Source organism: Vidua chalybeata, chromosome 3, assembly GCF_026979565.1.
Source record: "Vidua chalybeata isolate OUT-0048 chromosome 3, bVidCha1 merged haplotype, whole genome shotgun sequence".
Taxonomy (NCBI): Eukaryota; Metazoa; Chordata; class Aves; order Passeriformes; family Viduidae; genus Vidua; species Vidua chalybeata.
This window is the reverse complement of record NC_071532.1, coordinates 79,128,573-79,155,240: the sequence shown is the minus strand read 5'-3', so window position 1 is coordinate 79,155,240 and position 26,668 is coordinate 79,128,573. Positions and strand designations below refer to the sequence as shown.

Sequence of the window (26,668 nt, the reverse complement as noted above, 5' to 3'; positions counted from 1 at the left end):
CAAATAAGGTAGGTCATGACTAAAGGCTAATAAACACAGTGAATATAGAAACCCAGCCATGAATAAAGGAACAGCGGCAGGCAGAGGAACTCTGCTAAACTTGATCATCAAAAACAAAGCACACAACTCCCAAGACCAACAAATGAAAAAGTTTAGCCTGTTTGCCCTGATGGGCAATCCATCAGGATAAATCAGCCAAACCTCTGTTCCTACAATGCCTTGCACACACAAAAGATGATTGCCTAAAGGAATGTGAAGCTAATTTAGGGGATGCAAGGAGAAAATAATTTGGGGATGCAGGGAGAAGATTTGGGATTACATAAATCTTGTTCTGGGATGTCTGAGATAATTGTAAGAATATGCAAAATTTACAGGATCTCTAGGGAAAGAACAAAATACAGGTAAAAAAACAAGTCTGGGAAATAGAGGAAAAAAAAACAGATTAAAAAAGCTGGTGACATGACCAGGCTGCTGGTCAGCATTGTCTGACTCAGGTGGACACTGACCATTGTAGTCCCTCCTATATTCTTACTGAATTGCACTTCTAACTGTTCTCTCTGTATAAATGTTCACTGTTCTGAGCCTGTTGTGCATTTACACATGTCCCTCCAATGCTCACGTGCTCAGAGACATCACTATCTTGAGCTGGAGACATGGCATTGCAGCAGCCTTCCACATGTTGGGCTGGGACAAGAAGAATCCCACTGGCCCCAATGTACACTGGATTTGGTGACCTCTAACAGTAGCAATGGTAACATGAAAATTTCAAGAAAAAGAAAACAGTCTCTCAATTTCTTAACATCAGAGCATAATCAAGTGACAGGCAGTCTAAAAATACATACCTTTAAAAATTACTTCCATATAGCAAAAATCTGGTTGGTAATACTTACTTTTTTAGTTTTGCTTCCTTGTGAAAGCAGAGAGTCTTGTCCTATTTTTTCTCTTAGTCTATCAGGCTGTACTTCACTGGTCTGAATTTCTTTCTCAGTCATCCTCTGCAAGTTATCATCATTCACGCTTGTCTGTAGAAAGATGCTTTCTTCTCTGTTAAACTTTTCAACAAAGTTTTTCTCCCAAGATGTATTACTCTGTGGGTCTTCAAAAGGTGAGTGGCTAATGAGGTCATTTTCTGTGCTGCCTACCAGTTTCACAGGACTACAAGAAAAAAGAAGTCATACATAAGACTTTTGCCCTTTGCTTTTCTATCTCTCTGGAAAAAAAGTGGAGCATTTTTTCCTTAGGTATCAGCTGTAAAAACTACCTGAATTTCAAAGAGCTGCTAAGCCTCTTTTAAGACCCATCTTGCAGATTTAGTCATACAGATTCACTCCCACGCTATGTAAAAAGAGCTGCTTCCCAGCAGCAACTGTTTTTGTGGAGGTAGCAAAATTGGCTACAAGATAAACACCTGTAAGCCTGCAATTAACACTAATTAAAAAATGAGCAGTATTGCTGCTGAATGCAGCTACATGATAAGCTGTCTGAACTCATCTGCTAAGCATAAGCTGTATTTCTGACAGTTGCAAGGCCTGTGCTGTCTGCTCTAGAGAGAACAGTTGCAGCAAATGAGGGGGAGGTATGGAGCATAGGTTAGTAAAAATCACAACAGTGGGGTTTGATCTTAAGAGGATTTGAATTTAAGATTATGGAGTTTGGAGAGCTAGGATAGGATGTGGGCTGAAATCCTTGTATGGGGAAGGGGAAAGAGCAGAACACTGGGAAGGCAGAGATCCTAGCTGTGGGAGTGATGAACACTGCTTCAAATGACTTGACAAACATTGCTGCTTATTACCTGAAGTAAGTATGGGAATCCCTGGTCTAAATCTATTAACATTGTATAATTCATTTTACAGTTCATTGCAAATGCCATAATGCCAGTGCAGGATGTAACAAAAGTTCAGTATTTAATTAGAGAAAGAGACAGATAAGTTATTTAGTAAGCTATTTTTCACAAATTGTTAGCCTCTTTAAGTTACTGCGATTCTTAAAGTGCATCTTGAAATAAATACCGTTCAGGGTCCACATCAAAATTTCTGGTAATACACATATGTCCTTTAATTGTTTTCATCAATTCTTCCACAGTAGGTAAATCTAAATAATGAGAAATAAATATAAAATAAATTAAAAAACAACCTAGAAAAAATATTTGTTACATTTAAAAATGTTTCATAAATGGAGTATTATAGATATTACTAGTTCACTCATTTTACAAGCTTGTACAATACATGCCTTCCTTTGAGCTACTTACCTGAATCAACAGTTGACATGTTTTTTGCATAGATGTTGTTATTTTGTGAAATGCTTTGCCCTAAGCCTTCTGAGGCTGCCACTGCAGAATTGTGCAGTTTTTGCTCGTCAGTGTCCCCCAAAGACTGATCAATGTGATGATATGCCTGGGATAGTGCTTCCATGTCATTGGTGGTTTGTCCATTGGAAGTACCTGAGAAAAAAAGCAGGCTTGTAAGAGACACTACTGGATTTTCTGTTATGGGAAACATCCCACTGGAGCCTGTGTTTCAGTTACTAGATTGGTCTATTATGTGCTGAAAAAAAAAATCTCATTCTTCCTATAAAAAGAAACAGTTGCCAAGTTAATTAGTGTTTACCACATCTACTAAATTGTCTCATCTACAGTTTGCATTCCTCTCCCCTACTCTCCCCCACTCAATATTTTAACAGTACTAAAATTAAGAGCTTATGTTACATGACTATTTTAACAGGTGTCATCACACCAATAATCTGGATGGAAGTGGCCTGTACTGTTGTGTGAAGTTTGATAAGATAATGTATTTAATAATTCAGTTCAATGCTGTCAAAGAAGAATTTTAGATATAAGAAATAACCAGAGGTGATGGTATTTAAATATGAAATTGCAGCAACAACAGCTACTTTTCAATAACCAAGTGTTTAGTATAAACATCACTATTCCTGAAAATTTCCTCCTGCTTTCAAGATTTGTTGGCAAAAGCCAAGGGCTTTATGTACCCCAATGTGAAGACATTGGAGTCACCTATTTTAATAAAGGAAGATTTTAGGTTTTGAGTTTTGTTGTGTGGTGGGTTTTTCTTTTTTTTTTTATTTTGCCTCTTTTTTTAAAGCACCACTTACCTGCTTCATTCATTTCAACTGCACTGACTTCTTCAGGCTGATCATGTTTGCCTGGAGCTACATCTGATATTTCAATGGCCTTCTGAAACTCTACAGTAGAATCTTGTGAATCAAGCAATACAACTAAGAAGATAAATGTTAAAGAAAACACAAATCCTCTTATTTATACTTCATCACACTGGAATTAGAAGTATAGCAGAGCTTGATGTCTTAAGCATACAAAAAATACTATGTAGATTATTTTATTGCCATTAGTGGGAAACCAATGAACTCTGATTACAAATCTGAGTTCTGAGTGGGTATAATAAACATAAAAATACGTTGATTATCACCTTGAAGTGTTAATATGTAGATTATTTTTAACTATTTCAATTCAACATATTTTCAGTACAACACAATAAAATATGGTGAAAAATATCAAAATAGTAAAAATCAAGTAAGCAAGTTTCAAAAAGTTACATTTAATCTTCTTCCACTGATCAAAGTTTATATTTTACCTTTAGCCAGCATGCCAGTGTTTGCTTCTTCCTAACAAAAAAAAAAAAAAAAACCCAAACAATTACTTTTTGAATATTAGGGGAAAAAAAATTGGATAAACTTTAGAAGTTGGTTCAATACCTAAAAACAGTTTTTAGAACATAGAACTAAGCAGTTATTCATTCTCCAAGAAAATGCACTTCTCTAAAACCCTCCTTAGAATGCCATAAAATTCTCAACATCATGTACTCTATAAACCTTTTCACAGGTGACTAGAAATTAAATGCTCCTCTGCATAGAGAAGCATTTTTGCACCCTCCTGGTTTTCTTTTATTGCAATTTGAGAAACAAAAGTTAAGTAGCAGTAAGCACATTATTCATAGCTCCACTCTAACTTTTTAAACATTTATTAGAAATATTACTCCAATAAATGTATTTTAAAAGAACGGAAAACCAAATAAGTTTACCTAGTGAAAATGAATACATGATGCTCTATAGACTTCTTTTGAAAAAAAACCCAAATCTTAGTGTGTGCTCCAGGGATGCACCTATGTGCTCCAACCACATGTGCTACACATGAAAAGATCTGACCAAGCCAGAGGACAGCAGTGCCCTCACAGCTCGTACAGTGAAGATTTTTGGGTTCTCTGTCCAAAGGGCTTCTCTGTACAGAATTACTTCCAGTAGTCTGTTATCACTTGCACCTCAAAAGCTCTGAGAGATTAATCATTACCCATTCTGAGGCTGAGTTTCCACCTGAGCTCATAGTTTGTGCACTTCCATCCTCATTTCTTAACTCAAAGGAGGAGTTAGCAGGAAACCCTGTGAAGAACTTAACCCCTTCTATGATCTATCACAGGAAAGTACACATCCTTAATAGAAAGATATAGTCTGAGAGCCACTACACTCTTTCAGGCAGTATGTATCATATAAACGTTTACTATATTTAGTTACATATTGCAAAGCTTTTAAAATTCCTGCAAGTAATAGAAACATTTAGCAAGCTATACCTCTTCTTGAGGACTTAAATCAGCTTCTGACGCGATGTTTTGATTCACGTGATCTCCCTCAGTTTTAAGGGCAGGATTAGTATCTGTTTCTTCTTCAAAATCTTCACTGTAGCTACCTAAAAAAGTAAAAATAAACATCAAATAGAATGAATACTCAAGGAAGATAAAGCAGTAAGAGACAGCCATTTCCTTTTCCCCAGTGCCTCATCTAAGAACAGCTACTGCTAATGATACTCCTTTTACAAAGGCAACAGAAAGTTTCCAAAACTGAGTGTGGTACTAAAACTACAGTGAAAGTCACACATAATCTCTCTAAATTCAAAGGAAGCTTGCCTTGTGATCAGATATGCTTTGTCTCCTCAAGGTGTACTTGAGCTGACCCCTTTTATTCAATTACTTTCTCTCACTTAGGGGTGAAATGATGCAATTCCAACCCTGTAGATAAAGTACTCTGTACATTCACTTTGCCAACTCCAGCACTTTTGAGGCTCAGAATCTGTAATTTGGCTTCTTGTGACCTGCTTTGGTGGGCCAAAAGCCACTCTCAAGAGTAAGCACTATTTAAACCCAAGTGTCTCAGAGAATGAACTTTACAACTTTACAAGCCAAAGGCTTTTCCTTCAGTTACCTAGATCCTTTCACAAGTTTCAGCTCTCTTTTGCTGTATCTCTCTCACTCAGCTCCTGTGGTTACAGGCTCCAGTGTCTGCATTCTCTATACACTTAAACCTAGAACCCTTGCAAAACACTGGATCATAATGTGTTGTTTATGTGTTTATGGTTTACAAATACATCTTCTTTATGCTTGGGAAATTCAATCCTGACAACAGGACCCTTCAAAAGTTCAGCTGAAAATATAAATTTGAAAATACAAGCCATTAATTTACATGAATACACACAATGTTCATCTGACAGCAATGAAGCAGAAAACAAAGAGACATGACAAGTGAAAGACAAATAAGCAAGAAATGTAGCATGGAAATTTTGTGGGGAAATCAGATTAATACTGCAGATTACAGAGATTAAACTCAGGTATGAGAAGATGCAACAAAAATACAGATGACACTTAAGACACTGGAGCAAATCAAATTTCAACATCAGAGGGATTTTTTTTCATTTATGAATGATGCAGGATTTTTACTACTTTTTTTCCCTTTATTTTTTGTCTTTTGGTTTACAATAGATTAAAAATCCACTTAAGAAAAGAAAAAGCACAGAAGCAAAAGTAAACCCCTTAACCCCTCTGTATGACTAACAGCTGCACAGTCATAATGCAACAACAGCCTAAAAGGCTGATGTAAGAACTACAGGTAAAATAAAAGATTGTATTACCAGATTTCTCTTCATGTGCAGGTTCTTCTTCTTCTTTTTCAGCATTTTCATTTCTGAGAAATAAAATGAAAATTCTACTCTCTTTTTGGATAGCAAGTAAGTATACTTTTTTTCTTGGAACTCTACTCTGATACTTCTTAAAATTAGTAATAAAAGAAAAAATTGTAATTTGTCCAACAAATCAAATCAAAGGTATGAAAAGTTGTAAAAGTGTCAGCAATTATTAAAATAAAGTATTTCCCAGTTAAAATTCTCAATCTAACTCTTAAAACCTCTCCCCTTCTGCATTCTCTTAAACATCTACATTAACTTCTCAAAAATATTTTTATCATCAATGTTTGCCTCCTGTTCTGCCTCCCTGTCATTCTGGATTAACAAAATAAATTTAAAAACCACCCACCTCTCCATTCTTTCTCCTTTTCTTTCCCCTTTTCCCATAAAATACATGTTTTGTCCTTATCTAAAGCTCTCCAAAATTCTGCCTCTCCAGCTGTTTTCACATCAGAAGTTGCCTCTGAAATCAGCATTTTCAGCAACAGCTGCCTGAACTTCCTTCATCCATTTCTTTCACAGATGTTTGAACTTATTTTCATGTAACTGATTATAAATAGGGTTGCCCTAGTCTATGAAGATTAAGTATGTTTCCTCTAGATTCATTTGTAATATCATGTCTAAAGTGACACAGATTCTTTCCTGATCTATTTCCTTGTTATTATCAGTTGTTACCTCTTCATTTATTTACTCCTTACAATTATGAATGTTGTTACTACTGAGTTATGCACAAGACTGTGGAGCTACATCCACTCATCATTAAGGCATGCGCTCATTTTTATTTATTGAGCTCACTTCTGTCCTTGTCTTGAAGAAAAAAAGCCAAACCACGATAAACAAACAAAAAACTGATTGAAATTATATGCAGAATATCACCCAACAAAATCTCAGTGGACATACCAAATCCACACGTGCCCACTAATACAGTCCACAACTCCTCCTCCCTCTAAATTACCGTACAAATGGTGCTAGCATGACAGAATCACTGGAATCCAGCTCTTTATTTAATCTTGAATAATCAATAGTAGAGGAAGCTTCTTGTTCAAGCTTGGCATAGAAGATCTCTTTTTCTTCTTGTTCTTCCAAGGTATCCAATCCAACTCCTACAATACTTTGATTAGGCCCAGAAGCTAAAACTGAATCTAAATTTCAAAAAAGAGAATAAACTATGTCTGTGCTGTATGTCCACATAGAAAAGGCATAATAGTTAACAACAACCACAGACAGACTTATAAAGCATTAATGGTATCAAATCATCACAAACTAGTACCAGGAGACTTTAGTTCACGACACAGCAGACAGAGTGAAGAATCTCATCTTGAAATGAATTAAGGTAAACTGCTTTTAATACTAACTTATTTGGATCTAGTTAATTTGATGAAATGATTGGGCTCTCAGTTCTCACCATTTGTTTCCAGACTGTCTCTACTCAGAGAGACAGCATCTCCACTACTTTTCTGAAGCTGCATCTTTTCCACATCCATATTTTCATGACTTTCTCCCACAGGCTGTGAAGTGTTCTGCATCTTGACAAAGTTTCCATTGGCTTCAAGCATTCCTAGGAAAAAAAGTTGCAATATTCTTAACTACCATCTAAAAGCTACTTGTATGACACATCAGTCTTCTAGTTTCCTTCCAGAGCTACCAGTTTTAATCTTGCATTGCAATTGCCAAGATATGCAGACTCATGAGTCACATTCACCTAATTTCCACTGATTCTATATGTAAATCTTGTTTAATTAATGAAGCTATTATAAACATTATCTTCCTATCCTTTGTGTTTGCACACATACCTAAAGTTCAGCACCAGTCAAATGCAAAAACTGAGTTACCGTCACATTACTCATGAAAGACAATCTCACATACAGACCCGATACAGAAACTGACATTTCTTTCTTAAAACCCAGTTCATTTTATTTGATTTACTACCTCAGATCACCACATAGTTTTTAAACTTGCTAAGCCATTGGTTTAGCAGCTACATTTCATTTGTTACTTAAAGGCTATAAGGAAAAAAATAGTAATCAAAGTCTCTAAAGTCACTGATGAACACCCGATTCTGCCATTCTGCCACTTTATGTAACTACAACTTGTAGTTGCTCTCTCCTAATTGCAATTTCACTGTTGTGAAGGTTCAACATCACCTTAACAACTTTTTGCTGGCTCTGAGGCAAAACACTGCCATATCTACTTCCTTATGGAAGACAAAATGCCAGATATCGCAGGACATTGCCAGCTCAAAAACTCCCTTCTGCCTGCCTGCAAAGCACACACATTTATACTTAGACTCTGAGTAAGTTCTCATTGGAGAAGGGATAGGAGAAAAGCTGCTTATGCATTTTATCAAATGACACATGAAATTATTTAACAGTTCTCACAGAAGGGAACAGAAACTAAGTCTGATTTTTTCCAACATGAATTGTCAGTTGGTAACACTCAGAATTTTTTGTCCTGCCTGTCCACAAGATGTTGAGATGTAGCTGTGTCCTTGTACTGAACACACCAGAAGGGGTGAAGACATTGACAACAGCTCATTTCCTGCTACAGGAGACTGGAGGAGATCCATACATCAATAACACTAAATCAATCTTCCATGTGCTGACCAAGTGCTTCAGCTCTGGGATCTTCCTCTGCTCTCTACATGGGCCCATACAAGTCCCATTTAAAAATGCCATACTTGCCTATATCGTGACAATGGAGAATCCTTTCCCTTTGGCACTGAAAATGTACTTAGTGTGAGGGAAGGTGGGAAAGTAGGAGGCTCAACACCTTTTCCCTCCCTGCTGGGCAGCCCTCAGCACGTTCATTCTGATTGTAAGAGCCTTTTTTAAAAAAGGATTATTTTCTTGATTTTAATGATAATGTCCTTTTGCATGTCTTGTTGGGAGGCTAAGTGCATAAAATTCCACATCTTGGAAATCCACATTCCTGTATCTAACCTCAGCTCTGTCCTCAATATAGAGCTCTGACTGTCTTGCCTTGCATGTAACAAATACATGTCAGGGACACTGTCTAAAGGTCAAGCTCCACATGTACAAAAAGTTAATGCCTAAATAAATACATATTGCTATATTGAGAAGTAGAAAATGGAAAGCTCAAAGTGCTGAACAGATTTTAAAAAAACTACAAATAGCCCATTTCTCAAGTAGCCAAATGCAGTAATTTAAAATACTTTACTCAGATGGCACTCTATTCTAGATATCAAGACAGCAAATAGGAGTCTGTTTGCAGCTGGGTCACAAGTTTTTTGCAGAGCTTTAGATTAGCCATAATCTCACCAGACCTCCAACACCGTATTTTTGAATGAGAATACATTAGCAGAATCAAATGCTAACTGCAACTGACCTCCTATGTAGAGATTTGCAAGAAAGGCAAAAGGAATATAAAACAGTAAAAAGACCAATTAGAATGTTTAATGGAACAAAAGTTTAAGGAAAACATTTTCCTGTGTTTTTTTAATTTAAATCATCTCATATCCAGTGAAATTTCTCAGCAGATGTACATTGATCTTGAAGGCTTCATGGGGTTTATGTAAGCTATCTAGTAATTTTTAAATATTTTGCTAGTCAATGTTTGAGTCAAATCAGAGTTTTTTTTAAAAAGCACCTTCCTTAATAATCTGAAAATCAAATATTGTTTCTGCAGCTATTAAACTTTGCAACTTAGCCACTCTCAACACCCACACCCCCTCCTCACTGCTAGTGAAGGGAACAATATTTGTTTTCTCTCACCCTACACAATCTGAACTCTGAGAAACCTATCAAACTTGGAGAAAATATCAACTCACACAGATTTAACAGTCTCTTCATTGTGTTTTTGGCTGTTTCAACAGTCCCACGGATTTCAGTGAGGCCAGCAAGGGCCATTTGTTTTTGTGGAGTGGTTATTTGTTACTTCTCAGGTAGTTATCTTGCATGCCAAAGATTTTGCTGTCTGTATGTTTCTAAGCAACATTTTGTAAGGCTAATGATATATGGCATTCTTTTTTAAAGTACAGCCACTTGAAATTAATTAAAATAAGAACCCGAGTTTCACTTTGAAGAATATTTATAACTACCATACTTGCAAAGAAACACTTAAAAACATAAATATGAAGGACTCAAACTGATAATGACAAACATCTATTTCAAAAAGTAACTTCTTTTTTTCCTAATCTGACCATGACTGTCAGAATTGAGTCATTTTACCTTTTTAATACCATATAAAATAGAGTAAATTTGTTACCCTCAGAATTGTCTGGACTGTCAGAAGTGAGGACCCCTTCTTCTTTGTTTAAGTACGGATCTTTCTTGTCCTTATGAATTTTTTCCAACATTTTGGATTTAGACAAAGCCTTGCTGCGAGATGCACTGGAAGATTTAGAGGGAACTACTTCTAAGTGTACATAAACATAAATTTTAATGCATAGTGGACAGGGAATAAAGAGAAGAACGAGATGTGAGATTTCAAAGTGACACTTATGAAAAAGTAATACAGTTCAGTTTCTTGTACACTGAATTACCTCTAATTTTCTATCTGTAAGTAAAAACTAAAGGTAATACTTATAACTTCTGCAAATAAAACTATACTTCTCTATCCTTATTTTAAAAAAGATTCTTGATCCATTTATACTTTGTATTCAATTACACTGTTCTAGGAGCTCAATAAATGACCTGAAAACAAAGAAAACTAGCAAAACTACTGCAACAGTAAAAGGTTTTTACTATGAGGTTTGAAAGAAAGCATGTAGACTGGTTCAAAGAAAAGTGGGAAAACATAGGTACATAAGTATAAATTACTACTGTCTTTATCACTGTCAGATACAAGAACTGCATTTGTTTGCTCAAACCCTTGTGGGGACTTGCTCAGCAGCAAATACAACTAATGTCTTCCATTCACGTTAGCAGAATTAAGTTTTTGATAACAGCACCAATGCTGAAAACTTCTCACCATCAAAGAATCATAGAATGGTTTGGGTTGGAAAGGACCTTAAAGATCATCCAGTTCCAATGCCCCTGCCATGGGTAGGGATACCTTTCACTAGGCCAGATTGCTCAGAGACCCATCCAATCTGGCCTTGAACACTTCCAGGGATGGGACATCCACAGCTTCTCTGGGCAATCCATTCAGTGCCTCATCACCCTCACAGCAAAGAACTTCCTCCTAATACCTAATTTAAAGCTACTCTCCTTTAATGTGACACCACCCCCCTTGTCCTGTCACTACATGCACTTGTCAATAGTCTCTCTCCATCTTTCTTGCAGGTTCCTTTCATGTACTGCAAGGGCACAGTTAGGTCACCCTGAAGTCTTCTCTTTCCTGGGCTTAACAAACCCAATTCTCTCAGCCTTTCCTCATAAAAGAGGTCCTCTACCCCTCTAACCACCTTAGTGGCCTCCTCTGGACTCTTACATGACAGCTACACTACAGCCTTCATATACCTTAGGCTAGCCAGATGGTCTGTATTAGATTTTGCCATCTCGAAATTGTCACGGTGGAAGAGGCTTCAAAATTGAGTAATTCTGATAAAACTCTTAGTTATGGGTCTTTTGAGTTCACCTTGACACAAGAGAGAGTAGTCCAGGACATCAAGCCAAATACTTCTGCTATTTAGAACAGGAGTATAGGGATACGTGACCAGAACTTAACACAGCTCAAACATCCAAGATAACTAAAGGAAGCTGGTACAGCAAGGAGAGAAATGCTATTAAATCCATTCTGATACGATGCACAGGTCCTTTATTCCCTCAACTGATGTGTAAGTTCACTAGCAAGGCACTGCTTCTCTAGATCTATATTCTCCCACACTTACTGGGAAACTAGAAGTGTTTTCAGCATACCATCTACTGCAAATAATGAAAACACCTGATACCTTTTAAAACAGTAATTTGAAATAACTACAGAGGTCCTTCTATTGCTCATATTTCAAACATTAATCCTAATTTAAGAAATAAATTAAGTTTTAGTATTTATCTCCCAGCCTGAGATGCTTTACAGCTATTCTATGCAAATAAGGCTTATGAAAACATATACATACATTTTCTAGACTGCACATAGGCTCTAGAAAACTAACACAGGAGATATTCTATAGTCTACAAACTACATCACCAACATGATCCAAAGACCAAGTGCCAAATATTTCATTGTTGTGGCTCTCCAAAACGCTACTGATCTGCTTGAATTTAACACGAATGCCATGCTTTAATCAGGAAAAGTTAATTGCTGTTGTCTTTTATACAAAAGTACTTAATGGATCAATGCCTATAATTCCTACTTATTTGCTGAAGTTTCTTTTCAGATAACAAAATGACCCACATAAAATGCTGAATCTGAAATTACACTGACTCAAATAATCCTGCAGATTAAACAATTCAAGTTTTTAATTTATACCAACTGCTGTTTCCATTCCAGGGCAGCATGCACAAAGCAGCATAGTCATCAGCAAAGGGAAAAGAACATCAACAGAAAATAAGTAAAATGCTTATCTGACTGCTATCTTTGAAATTAAACAAGTAGAACAATGAATATTAATATTTCTTGTGTATGAAATGCAGGAAGTGTAACAGACTTTCTATTTACTAAAGACATGCTTAGTACAGGTGAGAGCTTTTTGTTCAGATTTTTGAAGTTATTTCCTCCTTTCCCCAGGCTGACATTAAGTACTGTCTGTCCTACTACATCACTACATGTAGTGATATATGATGCTAACTGAGCAAAAATTCACAATTATTAATTTCTTCTGAAAATGATAAAAGAAGTATGTGGCAGCTTGGTCAAATGGACAGTCTGCTAAGGATTTTCTACAGGAAACATACTAGTAATACAAGACTGATACTGAATAAATATATCAAAACATATTTAATCAAATACCAGACTGGGAATCTGAATGTGGACTCTTTTGTTCAGTATTTTCCACTACTTCGGCATGGCTTTCTGTCAGTTTCTTCTCTTTTCTCACTTTAACAAATTTTATTTGAAAATCTTGAAAAGACAAACAGCAGGAACACACATGCAAGCAAGACAGGACAGGAATTCTTAGTATCCAATTTCTTTTTATCATTTAAATGACAAAAGCAAGTAGAAAGGACATCACCTAGGTCTCCAACCTGTCCAATATGGAAGACACTGTCTTGAATCATAATTTGTAAATTTCAGTTTAAAGCTGAAGAACAAACTATTTAAATGTGCCTAGAATAACTCGTGGAGTTACTTTAAAATATAATTTATACTTCTCAGTGAAACAGGCTATTAGTTTAACTCTCTACCTATTTCCTGGTACTTCTGTAACAAAATGTCTTGGGGAAAAATAAAGAACAGACAACAAGTAAGTGTAGAGCACATATTTAATCTTCTTCTCTTTGTCTTTCAAGAAAGCATGATAGAGATAATGAAGTAACTCAAAATCAAAAACTCAAACTGCAAGCAACATATCAGCTTGGTGCACTACACAAGCTAATTATCCAGGCTTCCTTCAGATAACGTTCTCTCTAAACAGTCACACCCAAAGACATCAACTTATACATATGGAGCAGGCGTTTGTAATGAATGCAGTGCCCCACTGTGGGTGAAGGTAAGATTTAAGCATTTATATGTTTGATTCATGATGATAAAACAACTTAAAAAATACTAATTCTATTAGCTGACAGTCTACTGACTATGTCCTATCTGCAACCAACAAGAAGGTTCAAGCCTAGAAGGACACACAAGGGTCTCCAAAAAATTTTGAAGCATGCTGACATTACACTTTCCAGAAATTAAACTCAGATTTTCATGTTTGTTAGCATCACAGCAGTGTTGTTATTTTCTCCCATAAGAAATTATTTTGCTATTTAGGAGATGTTTACATATAACCTTACAGAGAACTACAAGTCTAAATCATGATCTTTTCAGTCATTCAGTGCAGTAACTTACATCACAAAATTGCTGTGCCATCATCCACTTTTAATAGGTCTGAGCAACACACCACACAACATACACCCTGAGAATATTAGACATGGCAAAATGGTATTTGACAAAGCACTTGGAAGCACACAAGGCAAACAGAGGAAAACACGAGCAGTTCTGGAAGACTATCCACACTGAATTCCTTACAGTCACCTGACCTGTCATTTTAAAACACCACAAATAATCTACATGAAGTAAAATTATAGCCACATAAAACTGCAGAGGAAATCTCAATTTATCCCAAAGGTGGCCAAGGTGGTCTTTGCAAATGGCTCTCTTTTGACTCTAGGCTAATTGCCCTACAACTAGACCCAACCTTGCAGAAAGGCATTCATCATAGCACACATTTTTTAACTGCTACCATTTGCAAGTGTCCAGTGTGACAAATACATCCCTTTCCTCGTGGGATGCCACAACCAGGAGATCCACTTCATGCCATGGAGTTACCACCTTCTTGCCAAGACAGAAAGAGGAAAGCCCTCTAGCAGGAATTAAAGGCCCCTCTGCTTGGCAATATTAAAGTAGTAGGTGGGATATGGCACATTGCATATGCTCCATGAGTGTGGTATTCTACACAGAGTGGTGACAGAGCAGTACATGAAATAAAACTAATAATCTGCCTGGCAAAAACAGTGCTCAGGGAAGAATTCCGTGCACGGATCTGGCACATTTGGCATTCACTCCTATAGTCTCAGCTTTGTTAAGTCCAACTGCCAAGATGCTGGATCTTGGAGTCGAAATGCATTACACACAGATTACTTTCAACTCCCTCCAAAAAAACCCCAAAACCCAGCCCCTCATCAACAGTATGAATATGAACAGGCCAGCTTCTTTTGCATGTAAATTGATTCCATACTGGCAAAACTGGGTAGGCTCACCCTCTGAATGTTTTTCTCTTAAATGAGAAGCTTTTCTGAAGGAAGACCTTGAAAAGTTTACCAGATATTTCACACATCAGTAAATCAAGTTTGTTCCAGTTCTAATAGCTCTACCTCTAGTTAACCTGGTCAACTGATATGATATTCTTAATTTTAAAAATGACAGTGGTAGAAATGGTTTGGATGGAACATCTTGATATAATCTCATTGTTTCTTGTGACTGTTTCTGTTTTGAATTTTACTTAATCCACACAAGCACTGTTCCCAAAAGCTTGTAATCACCCTTCCCTTTAGGAACCTATTCCAGTGTGTTTTCTACCATAAGAAGTATCAAATTTGGGTTGCCTCAAGCATCTCAGAAAAACCATGGAAACATGCTGAGCTTCTGAAGTCATCAGAATTTTCTTTGATAGTATGTAGGAAAATGAGGTCATGGTAAGCTCTTAATTCTCACATTGCCCAGCAAGAACAATTCATCCTTACATTATTTGAAAAGCTGTAAGGAAACCATCATATCTCATAACCACCTGATAAGAACTTTCTCAAATCCATCTGAGTTTTACATCAACATCTTAAAAGGCCAAGACCAAGAAGTGGTGGTACCAATAGGCAGTACCAAAAAGTCCAGGTACCACCTATTAGGATTAAGCCCAAATGGCACAACTGCTGACTGGGATTTGACTCCTCACTAAGACAACACTGACAGCTAGTCTTAAAATCTGAGACTACCAGCAGTATTTTAACTCTGTCAGATGAAAAAAACCTGACTTTTGTAACTTTCTGTTAAGATCCACTTGCAATTAATATGAATCATGAAAATTAAGAAACCGCCAATTAGTACAAGAAGAAGAGGCAAACATCCAGTGGAAACTCACTACTACAGGTTTTACAACCCAACAAGAAGACAATGTAGAAATTAAAAAAAAATAGAGGTGGAAAGCTTGCAAACAATTATATATTTTCTTCCAGAACTATGTGACCGTGTCAATACTGAACCAGCAATTATGTCATCACAGCCCATTTCGCCTTGAGCCACAGTTCTTGGCGAGGGAAATGCTGAGAACACTGAAGACATACATATTGGATTCAGCTGGTGTTGAAAAGTTTTTCTTTCTTTGTGCTTTTCCAACCTTCTATAAATGTTGCAGTTAGGATACGTTTATACAAACTAGTCTTTTTCCACTACAGTTTTGAAAACAGAAAGCTATAAAAAGTCAGTATAAAGAACAGATTGGCTACAAAACACAGATACCAATATTTCTGTGAGTTCATCAGTTATATTTTCTAACTATTTTACTATTTATAATGTGCTTATTTTTACAAGTTTTATTAATTCAAAAGCTACAGAAAAAAACCCAGCAGATAGCTTGCATACAGCTTGACTATTAAATATTCAATTTAATATTAAATTAAAAAATACAATTCTATTTGACTTTTATGCTTTACAAACTTGCACTGTAACATTCTAAAACACTTCAGTGGCATCAGCTTAATCTCAAACCCGGCCTAACATGCAGTATGAGAAAGAACTAGCCTGACCCCCTGTGGCCAAAACATTGCAAAACTTTAAATTTACCACCATCATCCGAGTCTTCCTCAGATAACCACCAGGGCACTGAATCCTTTTTTTTCTTTTCTTTTTTCCTGGGCTGTCCCAATTTCTCAAGAATGCTGGACTTTTTCTTTGAATTTCCAAGTGAATCATCTGAAAGAGACTGAATCAATTGCATACAAGATTAAAGAGAGCTTCTAAATTTTTACATTGCTTCAGCCACTCAATTCTGGACTTCTGAGTCCAGATGCCTCTCATTACTCCCCACTGTTTGCCTTTTTTGTATATACATGACAAAACTGATTAAGAAACAATAACTATATTCATATGGCACAATACTGTATATTTTAATAATCCCACTGCCAGAATTTGGATATGTTAAAAGTTGACTGCTTCAGAGAATGTATGTTCAAATGAACAGCATTATCAGCTCTTTTTCAATTGGTTAAGACACATAAGAACAAAAACTCTGACTATATTCTTGACAATAATGAAGTACAGCAGAAACAATTTTATCTTGTCCTTGCTTTGTACGTGAACATTATTATTAATATTCTAAAAATAAATGTGCACTAGCAACATTCTAGTTACCAGCAAATCAGATTTCAGAAATTAATTTTATACTTTGTATTCATGGAATATAATAGAAATGACAGAACCATTCCTACCCAACTGTGTATTACACTTTCATATGTGTTAGTCATCCATGCTGATTTTGACTGATGGCTTAAATCAATGGATAAAAAATCTGAGTATGGACACCATATGAATTTAAGTTACTGGTAAGTACCAGGAAGGAAAAGACAACTAACCTCTGCTCTTTTCCTTTAATAAAGTTCTTTGTGGCCTACAGCAGGTTTAGAGCCAGAATTAGCTATCCACACACTGAACAAGGAAATATTCATTAAACTACTGCACTGCAACCTTACGTTCTACATATTCTTTGTGTAGCAAACTGGGGTTAAGGGGAATCAAATACTTTTTATTTAAATTTTTAGCTACAACTGTTAAAACCAATTGTCCTAAAGTGTCTTAGAGAATATGGTGCACATGTTTTTCTCACCATAAATGGTAAGAAACAAAGAATTCACATATGAAATGCATCACATGGGAAAATTTCAAAAGCTTCACTTTTGTAATAGTCACAAATAAGAAAATCTGATAGTATAAACCCAATATTAGAGGCAACAGGATTGTGGATACTTAAATGTAAAACACAAGGGTATGTTTTATTAAAGCAAGCCTCTGCAATTCACTGCCTCCTATTACATTAAAAACACTGCCATAAAAGCCTACTTTTACTATATTACTAAAACTTCAACTTCTCTGGGCTTAACAAGAACATTCAAAAATCAAATGCCAATTACATAAAACTATAAGAAAAAATAATTGTAATAAAATATTCTTATTAGTATCTCTGATCAAGAACATCTTCAGAGCTTTCAGTTTCACTAGAGAAAACTAAATGCCTGTCATACATCTCAGAAAGAAAGAAGTGCTCTGAGTCTTGCACATTATGAAACTGCTAGACAACAGGATGTATTGCAATTTCTCTAAGTTGGCTCTGTGACATAGAACAAAACAGCTTCAGATTTCTAATAAATATCCCATTAATACCAATTTCCTGACACTAGTCCCAACACAAGTACTAATGCCATTGTCCCCAAAGGTCAGACTGCCTCCTGCTAGTTGGAAGCACTGACAGGTGCTTGATGCAGGCAAGATCTGCTATCACCTGCTGTTTCTTTTGCAACCAACAGCATCTTCTGCTCTGCAAGCAGAACTTCAGTGAATGCTCACACTCCTTAGTGGATTGTAACTAAAGAACCTGCAACTCCCACAGGCTGTGCTCAAATTCTGGAATCTTTCCATGTCCAGCCATCTTGTGTCAACTGCAGACAGTAAAGCTGCAGCAGCTGGGAGAGAAATGCTGACACAAAAAACTGGCACATTTTTCCCAACATGTCAGTTGTCTCAACAGCAAAACCTCCAGATTTTTTTTTCCTTCCTTTGAAAAAAGGTAAATCAATCCAATCAATCAATCATCAATCAACTTTTTTGACTCGTAATGACTTCTCAGCACCACTAAGTGGCACCAGTTTCTTCCTTCCTCTCCTCCACAAGACAGCCTCTCAGCCTTTCAGGAACACAGACACACAGAAAGTGTCAGTTGTTCAATCTCAACATAAATAAAAGCCTAAAGAGGTTAGCTTAAGAACCAGAACAACTACATGGCACATCATCAGCTTACCACCTCCTTTGCATGTGAAGGAACTTAAAACTTGATCTAAACCACTCAGACTTCCATGACCAGTTGTCCTAATTAATTCATGAAGCCAGGATTTTTCAATTAAATAAGTCTACTCCAAAATATGCTTTTATTACACAATAATATGTTAATCTATTTGATCTTTAATAAAAACCTAAAATGTTTCTCTAACATGGCTTAATGTGTGGTGTTTCTCTTCCAGATACTATTCTGCAGATATTCTAATAAGGATGGTATAGACTTTCCTTTTGAAAGTCTTCCTTCTCAAGTGTCCATGAATATCAAGTAGAACAAAGGTCCACCTAAAATACTAGAAGCAGACAACAGCTTTTTCACAACATTGCTTTGAGTCATCAAAAAAAAGGGCAATTAATTCAATTAACTGAAGCACTGTGCATTAGCAAGACTTCCTCACATTGTATGTCCCAAGAGAATGGCACAGCAAGCACTGAAATCCTGGAGCTAAACCAGTATGACAGATGATGCTTAATGGAAATCCAATTGACAATAGGAGGGAGCACACCAAAACAAGATACTGATGGTGAGGAGTGGATGGACCACAGGAACACAAACAGTGCAGGAGGAAGTATTAGGGCAAGAACTATGGGTGACAACAGGCTGTCTTGGAAAGGGGTTGGGAATAAGCATAACCAGGCAGAGGGAATCATTAAAGGATTTATCTTACATGCAGTTATTGTTACTACACATTTGTGTTTCCTTCTGTATAATGATAATAGTCTACAAAATCCACTGATAACTTTTAAAGTTCAGTGTATATGCCAAAAGACTTAGTTTAATCCTCATATTAGACCTGCATCATCCAGCTGTATATACAGTCTTTTAACTTCATATATTTTAATCACAAACATACATACACAGCATCATCCCAAACACAGATTCATTAAGAGTTATTTAAAATGGAAAAATCCTGCTCCATTTCCTTTGAGAGATTTGCTTAAATAACATTAAGTCTTCCCCAAGCTACTGAGAAAGATTTTACTAATCCCCACTCCCTGCGACACTCTCAACACAAACATCACCTACAGAGAGATTTCAAGAAATGGAGCACATCAGTTTCTCATCTTTCTAATATTAAAAGGTCAAACAGTTTTTATAAAAAACAAGAGCAAAGAGAAGGACATAGCAGAAGATGCCTGTGTAAAAATAACAGAGAGTAGATAACGTCATTGTCATTTGGGTCTGTATCTAGTTGGCAAAAAGCACAATGCGTATTTTAATAACTGGATTAACAGTTTGGAAATAGTTTGGGATTGAAATTATTAAAAAAATTAAGACATGAATTGTTAAAATTACATTCTCTGGGACATTCCAAATGCCACTTAGAATAATTCAATAGTTATTTGGATTTTTTTTTAACGAGCATTCTCAATGTGAGCAATAGCTGAGGAGGAAGAAGAGCATGTCAAATGAGGAATAAAATACTAGAAGCAATCACATGCAGAGTTTTGACAGATGTGCATAACAAATAAAAGAATAAAACTCCTTTATCTTCCCCAGAGCAACTCCCTTAGTAACTACAGTAAGTAAAGAATTTTGAAGGAAATGCAAAGACTAGTTTTATAATTTTACTAACATTAATAATTTCAGAGAGTTCAAGAGCACTAACTTAGTTACATCATTACTTTTCACAAGTCATTAAATTTTAACACAGCCTCTACTTTAAAAAAAATTCAAGCATACATTACATATAAGAGAGACTCCAGAAAAATTCTCTGCCATCATTAGTTAAACTTATATACAGAATTAAAATCTAGTAAAGGCCTTATGTAGCAGTATTTATGTTTTAGGGTTACCACACTGTGTTCTTACAGACCAGAGGGCAAGTTCTGAAATTGCAGGTCTATTTGCATTGAAAAAACACATCTAGTCAGGGCATTTAGCTCATGTCTGACTTTTCTTAGCTTAAGTCACAACCCACAGACTTGCATGATTTCGCCAGTACTCAAAACCATGAAGCACCATGAGGAATTAAAGGAATCTAATTCAAATTTTCTAATCATTACAACATGCTTCATTTTATACAAAAAATTTTAAATATAATTCAGAGAAAGTTAAGCACTGCACAGAAAAAATACAGAAATTTTTAAAATGTAGCTTGTGTTTATATACAGACAATTTTTTTTTACCTCATTTTCAATTATACATCAATTTGAAGCTTCTGGTACTAAGTAGCACCAACAATAAAACTGAAACAAAAATCAAGAACCAAGGGCTCTTTCTGAAGATACAGCCAGGCAATGACCAAATATTTATTTAATTACAAAACTCTTCTCTTGATTTCAATACAGCAAAATAGTATGAATTTAGCTTAGCAATGAAGACCTTGCAAAGACCAATAGATAAGACAGCTATGTTAATTATGTGATAAAAGCACAGCTGTATCTTACATTTCATATTCTTCCACACTCAATTTTCCCCATTTTTAATAGAGAATAGGGACATGACCTTGCTCTCAAACCTACCTCTCTCAGAAACTCTTCAAACTGCTCGTCTAATTCTTCCTTTGAAAATCGATGAGCCATAATTTGCAGCTGGATTTTACCTTCCAAACAACTGAGTCTAAAAACTAAAATTTAAATTGAAGTTAATTAAATGCATTCTGAAATTGATGTAACCTAATGATTTGCTTGAATAGAGCTATAAGCAAAAAAAACTCAATCCAAAACTTGAGAGATGACAAACACCATTCTCCCATCCCTCACCAAACTATTCACTGAGACAATCAGTGCAAATGTACCTATACCACCCAAATTCCTTACAAGCAAAACACTCATTTCCAAAACACCAGCTTCAGCATTTAAACTTAAAGGGATAAATAAAATATAATTCACTTCAGCACCTTTACATCCTTCTTCAAAAACCAGCTCTCTTAGCAACACAATTAAACATTCTGTTAATAATCAAACGAGAATCTACTGCAGTAATATTTCCATTTGAAGGGTTTTTAATTCCTTTCTATGTTTCTTCTCCAACACTGGGGACATCTGGCACTGTTAGCTTTGTTTCATCATCTCTGCTGTGCTTTGGATTTAGTAAACAAGAAATAAATACACGTAAAGCTTTTTAAGGTTAGGGAATGGCATTTGGTTTGAACTGCCCTGATGCTGAAAGCCAATGACACTTGCCCCCCTCTCCTTCCCCGAAGTCTGCATCAGCTCCTCAGGTATAAAATATGCCCAACAACCAAAAGGCTGCAAAGCTTTTGTGTATCACACTGCTCAACACATATGGCTGCCTTCAAAACTGCATATGTACGGCAGCATTAAACTGCACTAGCATCTTCCAGCCTGAGAAGTGTGATGTAAACATAAAAGGGCTAAACGTTTGCAAAAGTGCTTTTACCATTAAATAAAACTTCTCCCGGCATGGAGCCCACTCAGTACACAGGACTGTTACCTACCTAGTAAATTGATTTTGACAGGCGAGTTGTGACAACTGTTTCCTGCTTTCACTCCTTATCCATCCATAGACCACCCGACACTTTGGCTTTGGCAGTTAAAAAGAAGAAGTTATATAGCAGACTGCCCAGGCGTTGCATTCAGCACGATGTCCTTATGCAAGCATTTGGACAATATCTCTGAAAACATGGTAAGGAGATTAAGAACGTTACCTCTCAGGGCACACGTAATCCACTATCCTTTTATACTTTCACATCAAAGAACACTTGATGTTATACGCAGGATGCTTTAGCAATTTACTAACGGTGCCAGCTACTTCGGCAAGTGGGGAATATTTAATTCTAGCTTTGCCAGAAAAACAAAGTGATTCTCCTGACATTATTTTTACTTCTTCCTACCTTAGAATGACGGCTTTCTTCTGCCTACCCTATAATGACATCTTTTATAAAAACTAACAATATGTAACCTAAAGGACAACAAACATGTTTACAGTTTCGGTAACAGAAGATCATAGGCAAACATTAACCTTAGCAAATATACTTCTCAGCCATATCTTCAGACCGACAAATGACTGCGCGCACAAAGCAAAGGCGGCACTTGCTGGGATTATCTACTACAACACAGCGCAAAGAGCGGAAGTTTTGAGGAGGTACGGCTAAACCACGGGGATGGAGGAAAGCTCAAACAGCCTAACACATTTCACGTAACCTTTTAATCACCCCAGCCGTGACCTGATCCTCTTCCTCCTCCTCCTCCGGCTTTCCCTGGAGCACACGCGCGGCTGGCGCACGGCAGCGCGGGGGCTCGGGGACGGGCGGGCGGGCAGGGCTCGGCTCCAAGGCCCGACGGGCGGCCCGGGGAGCAGCGGGAGAGAGGGAAGAGGCCGCGGCTCGGAGCCCAACGCTGCCCGGGCGCGTACCTGCACCGCGCCGGGCCCCGCTCGCCGGCGGCGCGGTTGCCCGGGAAACCCTCCCGGCCACCGTCCCGCCCGCCGGCAGGGACCGCGCCACGTGATTCCGCCGAATCCACCAGCTTCCCTCTGCTCCGCCCGCCCCGCCGCGGGACGCACGGCACGGGGGTGGCCGCGGGGGATGCGAGGGGACGGGCCGGGTGCCACGCTCGCCGCGGGACACGCGAGGGGACGGGGACGAGCACCGGGAGCGGGAGGAGGACGAGCCCGGGCGCCATTGACGGGCGGAAGGGGCCGGCGTGCGGAGCGGCGCCCCCTGGCGGGTGGGGGTGGTGGGGGGTCCCCGGGCGCTGAGGGCGGACGGGGCTGAGGGAGTTTCTATGGCCGAGGGAGTTTCCGTGGCCGAGGGAGTTTCCGTGGCCGAGGGAGTTTCCGTGGCCGAGCGTCCGGGAGCCGGCCTGGCTCGCACGCTCCACCCGAGCGGGCACCGAGCGCCCTTAGCAGCCGCAACAGCCCGCAGTCACACGGTGGGAGCACATTTCCTTCCGCCTCCAGACGTCGTGCAACTGTTCTTCAGGAAAAGCGGCAAGGAAAGGGTTAAAAGTGTGTTTAATTCCCTAATGCAAGGGTCAAACTCAAAGCATCCCTTCTCGCTTTTTCACAGAAATCCCTTTCTAAAGTTTTCCTAATGTCTCAGCCTTAGATGTCGGCCGTTGTGCTTTTAGTACATTTTAGCACATCTCTGGAAATGTTTAAAACACGCAGGGAAATTAATGACCCCTGTTTCCCTGACCACTGCCTCTCAAATAACCGCAGAACAATTGCAGTCTGTGCTTGCATGTGCTCTCCAGCGAGGGTCTGTCAGTTGTGTTTGTTGTGAGAGTCACGTTGCTTCAGGAATTTTTATGCCAGCATTTAGTAAATGGCAAAATAAAACAAGTTCACTTAAGAATACAAATGGACATTGTTCACACACGCACACACACACACACACGTTTTGATTCTCTGTTCAGCAGACTTGGAACGAAAAGATTTTGAAAGGAAGTTTTCTTCGACGAGTGTTTGGATACTCATTGCAAGTGAGAAACCAGTTAAAGTCCTATTACTGCCTCTCATTTCCTGTTAGCTTGAGAGATAAAGACAGTGCTTCCAATATGGCCTTTATGTTTCCCAGATTTTTTAATGCTAGTATGAATTATAGTTTAAATTCAAAGACGCAAAGAAATATGGGCTCTGTATTTTCCACACAAGTCAATAAGAATTACTTTGTTAAAGGTGTTGCAGCACTTCTTTCAATCTATTGTCTGCAGATGGAGTATTATGTTTCCATTTACAAAGTATTTTTTTCATCTTTATGTGCAACTTCTGCTGCTGTCTGTGGGAAATGTGGGAGCTGATCAAGGACAGAGTGCCCACATAAACTAATATACTAGAACAATTTGTTACACACGACAGCCCACTGATGGTGAAAACATCAATTTCCAACATTTACTCTTCTCTTGTTGCATGAAAAAGCATGGAGTGAGGGATGAGAATTTAAAAAGAAATATGGAAATTAATTAAAAGAATGTCAGTCATGCTTCATGCCTTGATCCTGCTCAGATTTAAGCCAATGCAAATTTTGCTATTAACTTCAAAGTGATAGCTGTGACATCATTCATTGATCATGAGAGTTACTTCATATATGATCGAATAATCACATCAAGGGCTCAGTCCTTCAAGCTGCTAAAAACTGTTGCACATTAAAGCTTTTCTGTTTGCCGAATTATGTTCAAAGAGCCTTGTACAAAGTATAGAAAAATGTGCAGAGGGATCAATGCTGTTGGAAACCTCAGTGCCCATATGGGAAAGAAAAAAACCTAAACCACTCTTGATGACTGTGGTGGAGAGGAGGCATTGCCTGGTGTTGAAATGTCATCCTGTGCATTCAAATAATATGCACAATAGCCACTTAAAAGATTTTCATTTCCTTCTAATGCCAACCAGTTGGAACAATTTTCTCAAGAGCTCTTAACAGCAGATCTTAAAAAATGGGAGAGTGGGGCTAGTCATGAATTTCAGCCAGGAACATTTGGGCAATTTGGGCAGCAGTGCTAATAAAGCAGAATGATGGATGCAAATGCTAAAATAGATCCTGCTGGACAGGGCCCCAGATTATAAGGTAAATTTCAGGCTCTGCTGACATGGGTGGGAAGCCTTTGTTGGTTTCTATGAAACCAGATTTTCCTGCTGTAGTCATTGGCTTCTCATTTAAATATGTGACATGTGCACAAATAGTGCATATCTTTTTCTTGCTAAACAGTAAAAATATGAGGCTTCATGGATTATTATAGTAATTTCCAAAGATTAATGGCAAAATTAAAAGGTATAAAATATCCACACTTTTATTCTATTGTCTAATTTCAGTTTTGTAGCATCCATAAAAGTCAGTGGGGAAAAAGATACCAAATAAAAACCAAAACTTCTGCCGCATTCACTTTGCCTGAAGCATTGCATCAGATAGTATTTCAGTTCTGAGCCTGCAAATATGTGAAATACGAGATTATGATAATAAATATTTCACCATATTTTTGGTTATGTTTTTTTAAGGGTTAACAGTTTCCTACTGACTCAAAAGGAAACAAACAGCGGTGGACTAAGAAATTAAAATTGCATTCTCTATGTATGCTGACCATGATGAGACTTCCTTAAGTGACGATGCGATAAAAGCCCTTTCCAGTATGCACATCAGAAAAAAGAAAAACCTCCCATAACTAGAAATTGCACAGAAAACAAACCAAGGGTGCGTAACTGTATTCCATATGAGAGAAAATGGTAGTCAAATTAGGATTAGTTATAAAATAGTTAACATAACTATAATTGTAGTTTAAAAGCATTTTAAATGCTTTCACTTTTGGTTCGCTGCAGGTCTCATTTTGTTCCGTCACTGATAACAAGTCCTCAGATCCCAAGGGCTGGAATTTTGGTTGATTCAGTTACAGTAGCCCAAACTCAGCGTCTCACGGTATGGGTTTTTCCCATCGTGAATTTTCTCCACGGGCTGAGAACTAAATTCTGTGTCATGTTTCACATTATTCCAGAGACTCACACCGGTCACAAATCTTATTTCTTCTTGCATCCTTTGAAGGGAGCCGCAAAGTTTGGAGTTTGGAAGCTGGGCTGTTGCTGGCCGTTTTCCGTTTTCTGGAAGTTAGCATACACGCACTTTCTCGTGCTTTTTGAAAATGGATCCTCCCTCTGGCTTATTTGTGTAAATGTTTAATTGCCTTAATGTTGTGCCCTGTACAGCCAAGTTTTAAGTTTCTGTGGAAGAGTGCAAAGTTGCTGTAATTACTGGCTGCAGGAATAAATCCTTCACCATCAGAGAGGAAACTCTCCTATCGCCAGCAACTGTAAGCAATTAAAAATTCTTTCAAGAGGGTGATTGTTTGCAGTCAATAATTAAAGGTGCTTATCACTCTCTCAGATTAAAGTGCATTTTTCAACATTTAACACTGCTTTTTCTTTCATTTCCTGATTCTCTATGAACTTGTTGGAAAACGTTGCTCCACTGTGTAATCCAGCTAGTGGAGCAAGATCCCTTCTGTTGCTTTTGAGAAATCCTGGGAAAATTATTATGCAAAGGTAGATACAAACATGGGTGGTTTGACTAACTGTAGCACTTTTGATTTACTCTAATGAAGCTGCCTTGTGCCTACTGTAGGTCCTTCTTTGCCAGAGAAAATTCTCAGTTCTTGGAA

General features: G+C 37.6%; 1 protein-coding gene and 1 long non-coding RNA gene across 7 annotated transcripts in view; one reads left to right on the top strand and one right to left on the bottom strand.

Annotated features, from left to right (window-relative positions):
• Positions 1 to 23,033, bottom strand: part of CEP162 (centrosomal protein 162) — a 45,118-nt gene extending 22,085 nt beyond the window's left edge. The window contains exons 1-13 of one of the 6 annotated variants that reach the window (XM_053939771.1): positions 22,938 to 23,033; positions 22,021 to 22,197; positions 21,083 to 21,186; positions 16,355 to 16,493; positions 7,383 to 7,535; positions 6,933 to 7,119; positions 5,927 to 5,979; positions 4,596 to 4,711; positions 3,606 to 3,636; positions 3,109 to 3,231; positions 2,249 to 2,440; positions 2,010 to 2,091; positions 891 to 1,155 (exon numbers count right to left, since the gene is read on the bottom strand). In XM_053939771.1, the coding sequence (XP_053795746.1) occupies positions 891 to 1,155; positions 2,010 to 2,091; positions 2,249 to 2,440; positions 3,109 to 3,231; positions 3,606 to 3,636; positions 4,596 to 4,711; positions 5,927 to 5,979; positions 6,933 to 7,119; positions 7,383 to 7,535; positions 16,355 to 16,493; positions 21,083 to 21,142 (1,401 nt within the window). In that variant the 5' untranslated portion in view covers positions 21,143 to 21,186; positions 22,021 to 22,197; positions 22,938 to 23,033. The other 5 variants (XM_053939768.1, XM_053939772.1, XM_053939769.1 and 2 more) reach the window with 5 other exon arrangements.
• A 305-nt stretch (positions 23,034 to 23,338) lies between these two features.
• LOC128786490 (uncharacterized) lies at positions 23,339 to 26,345 on the top strand. The gene is made up of 3 exons (XR_008430304.1): positions 23,339 to 24,007; positions 25,518 to 25,710; positions 25,836 to 26,345. It is a non-coding gene; the product is annotated as an uncharacterized LOC128786490 (long non-coding RNA).
• Positions 26,346 to 26,668: the final 323 nt, after the last annotated feature.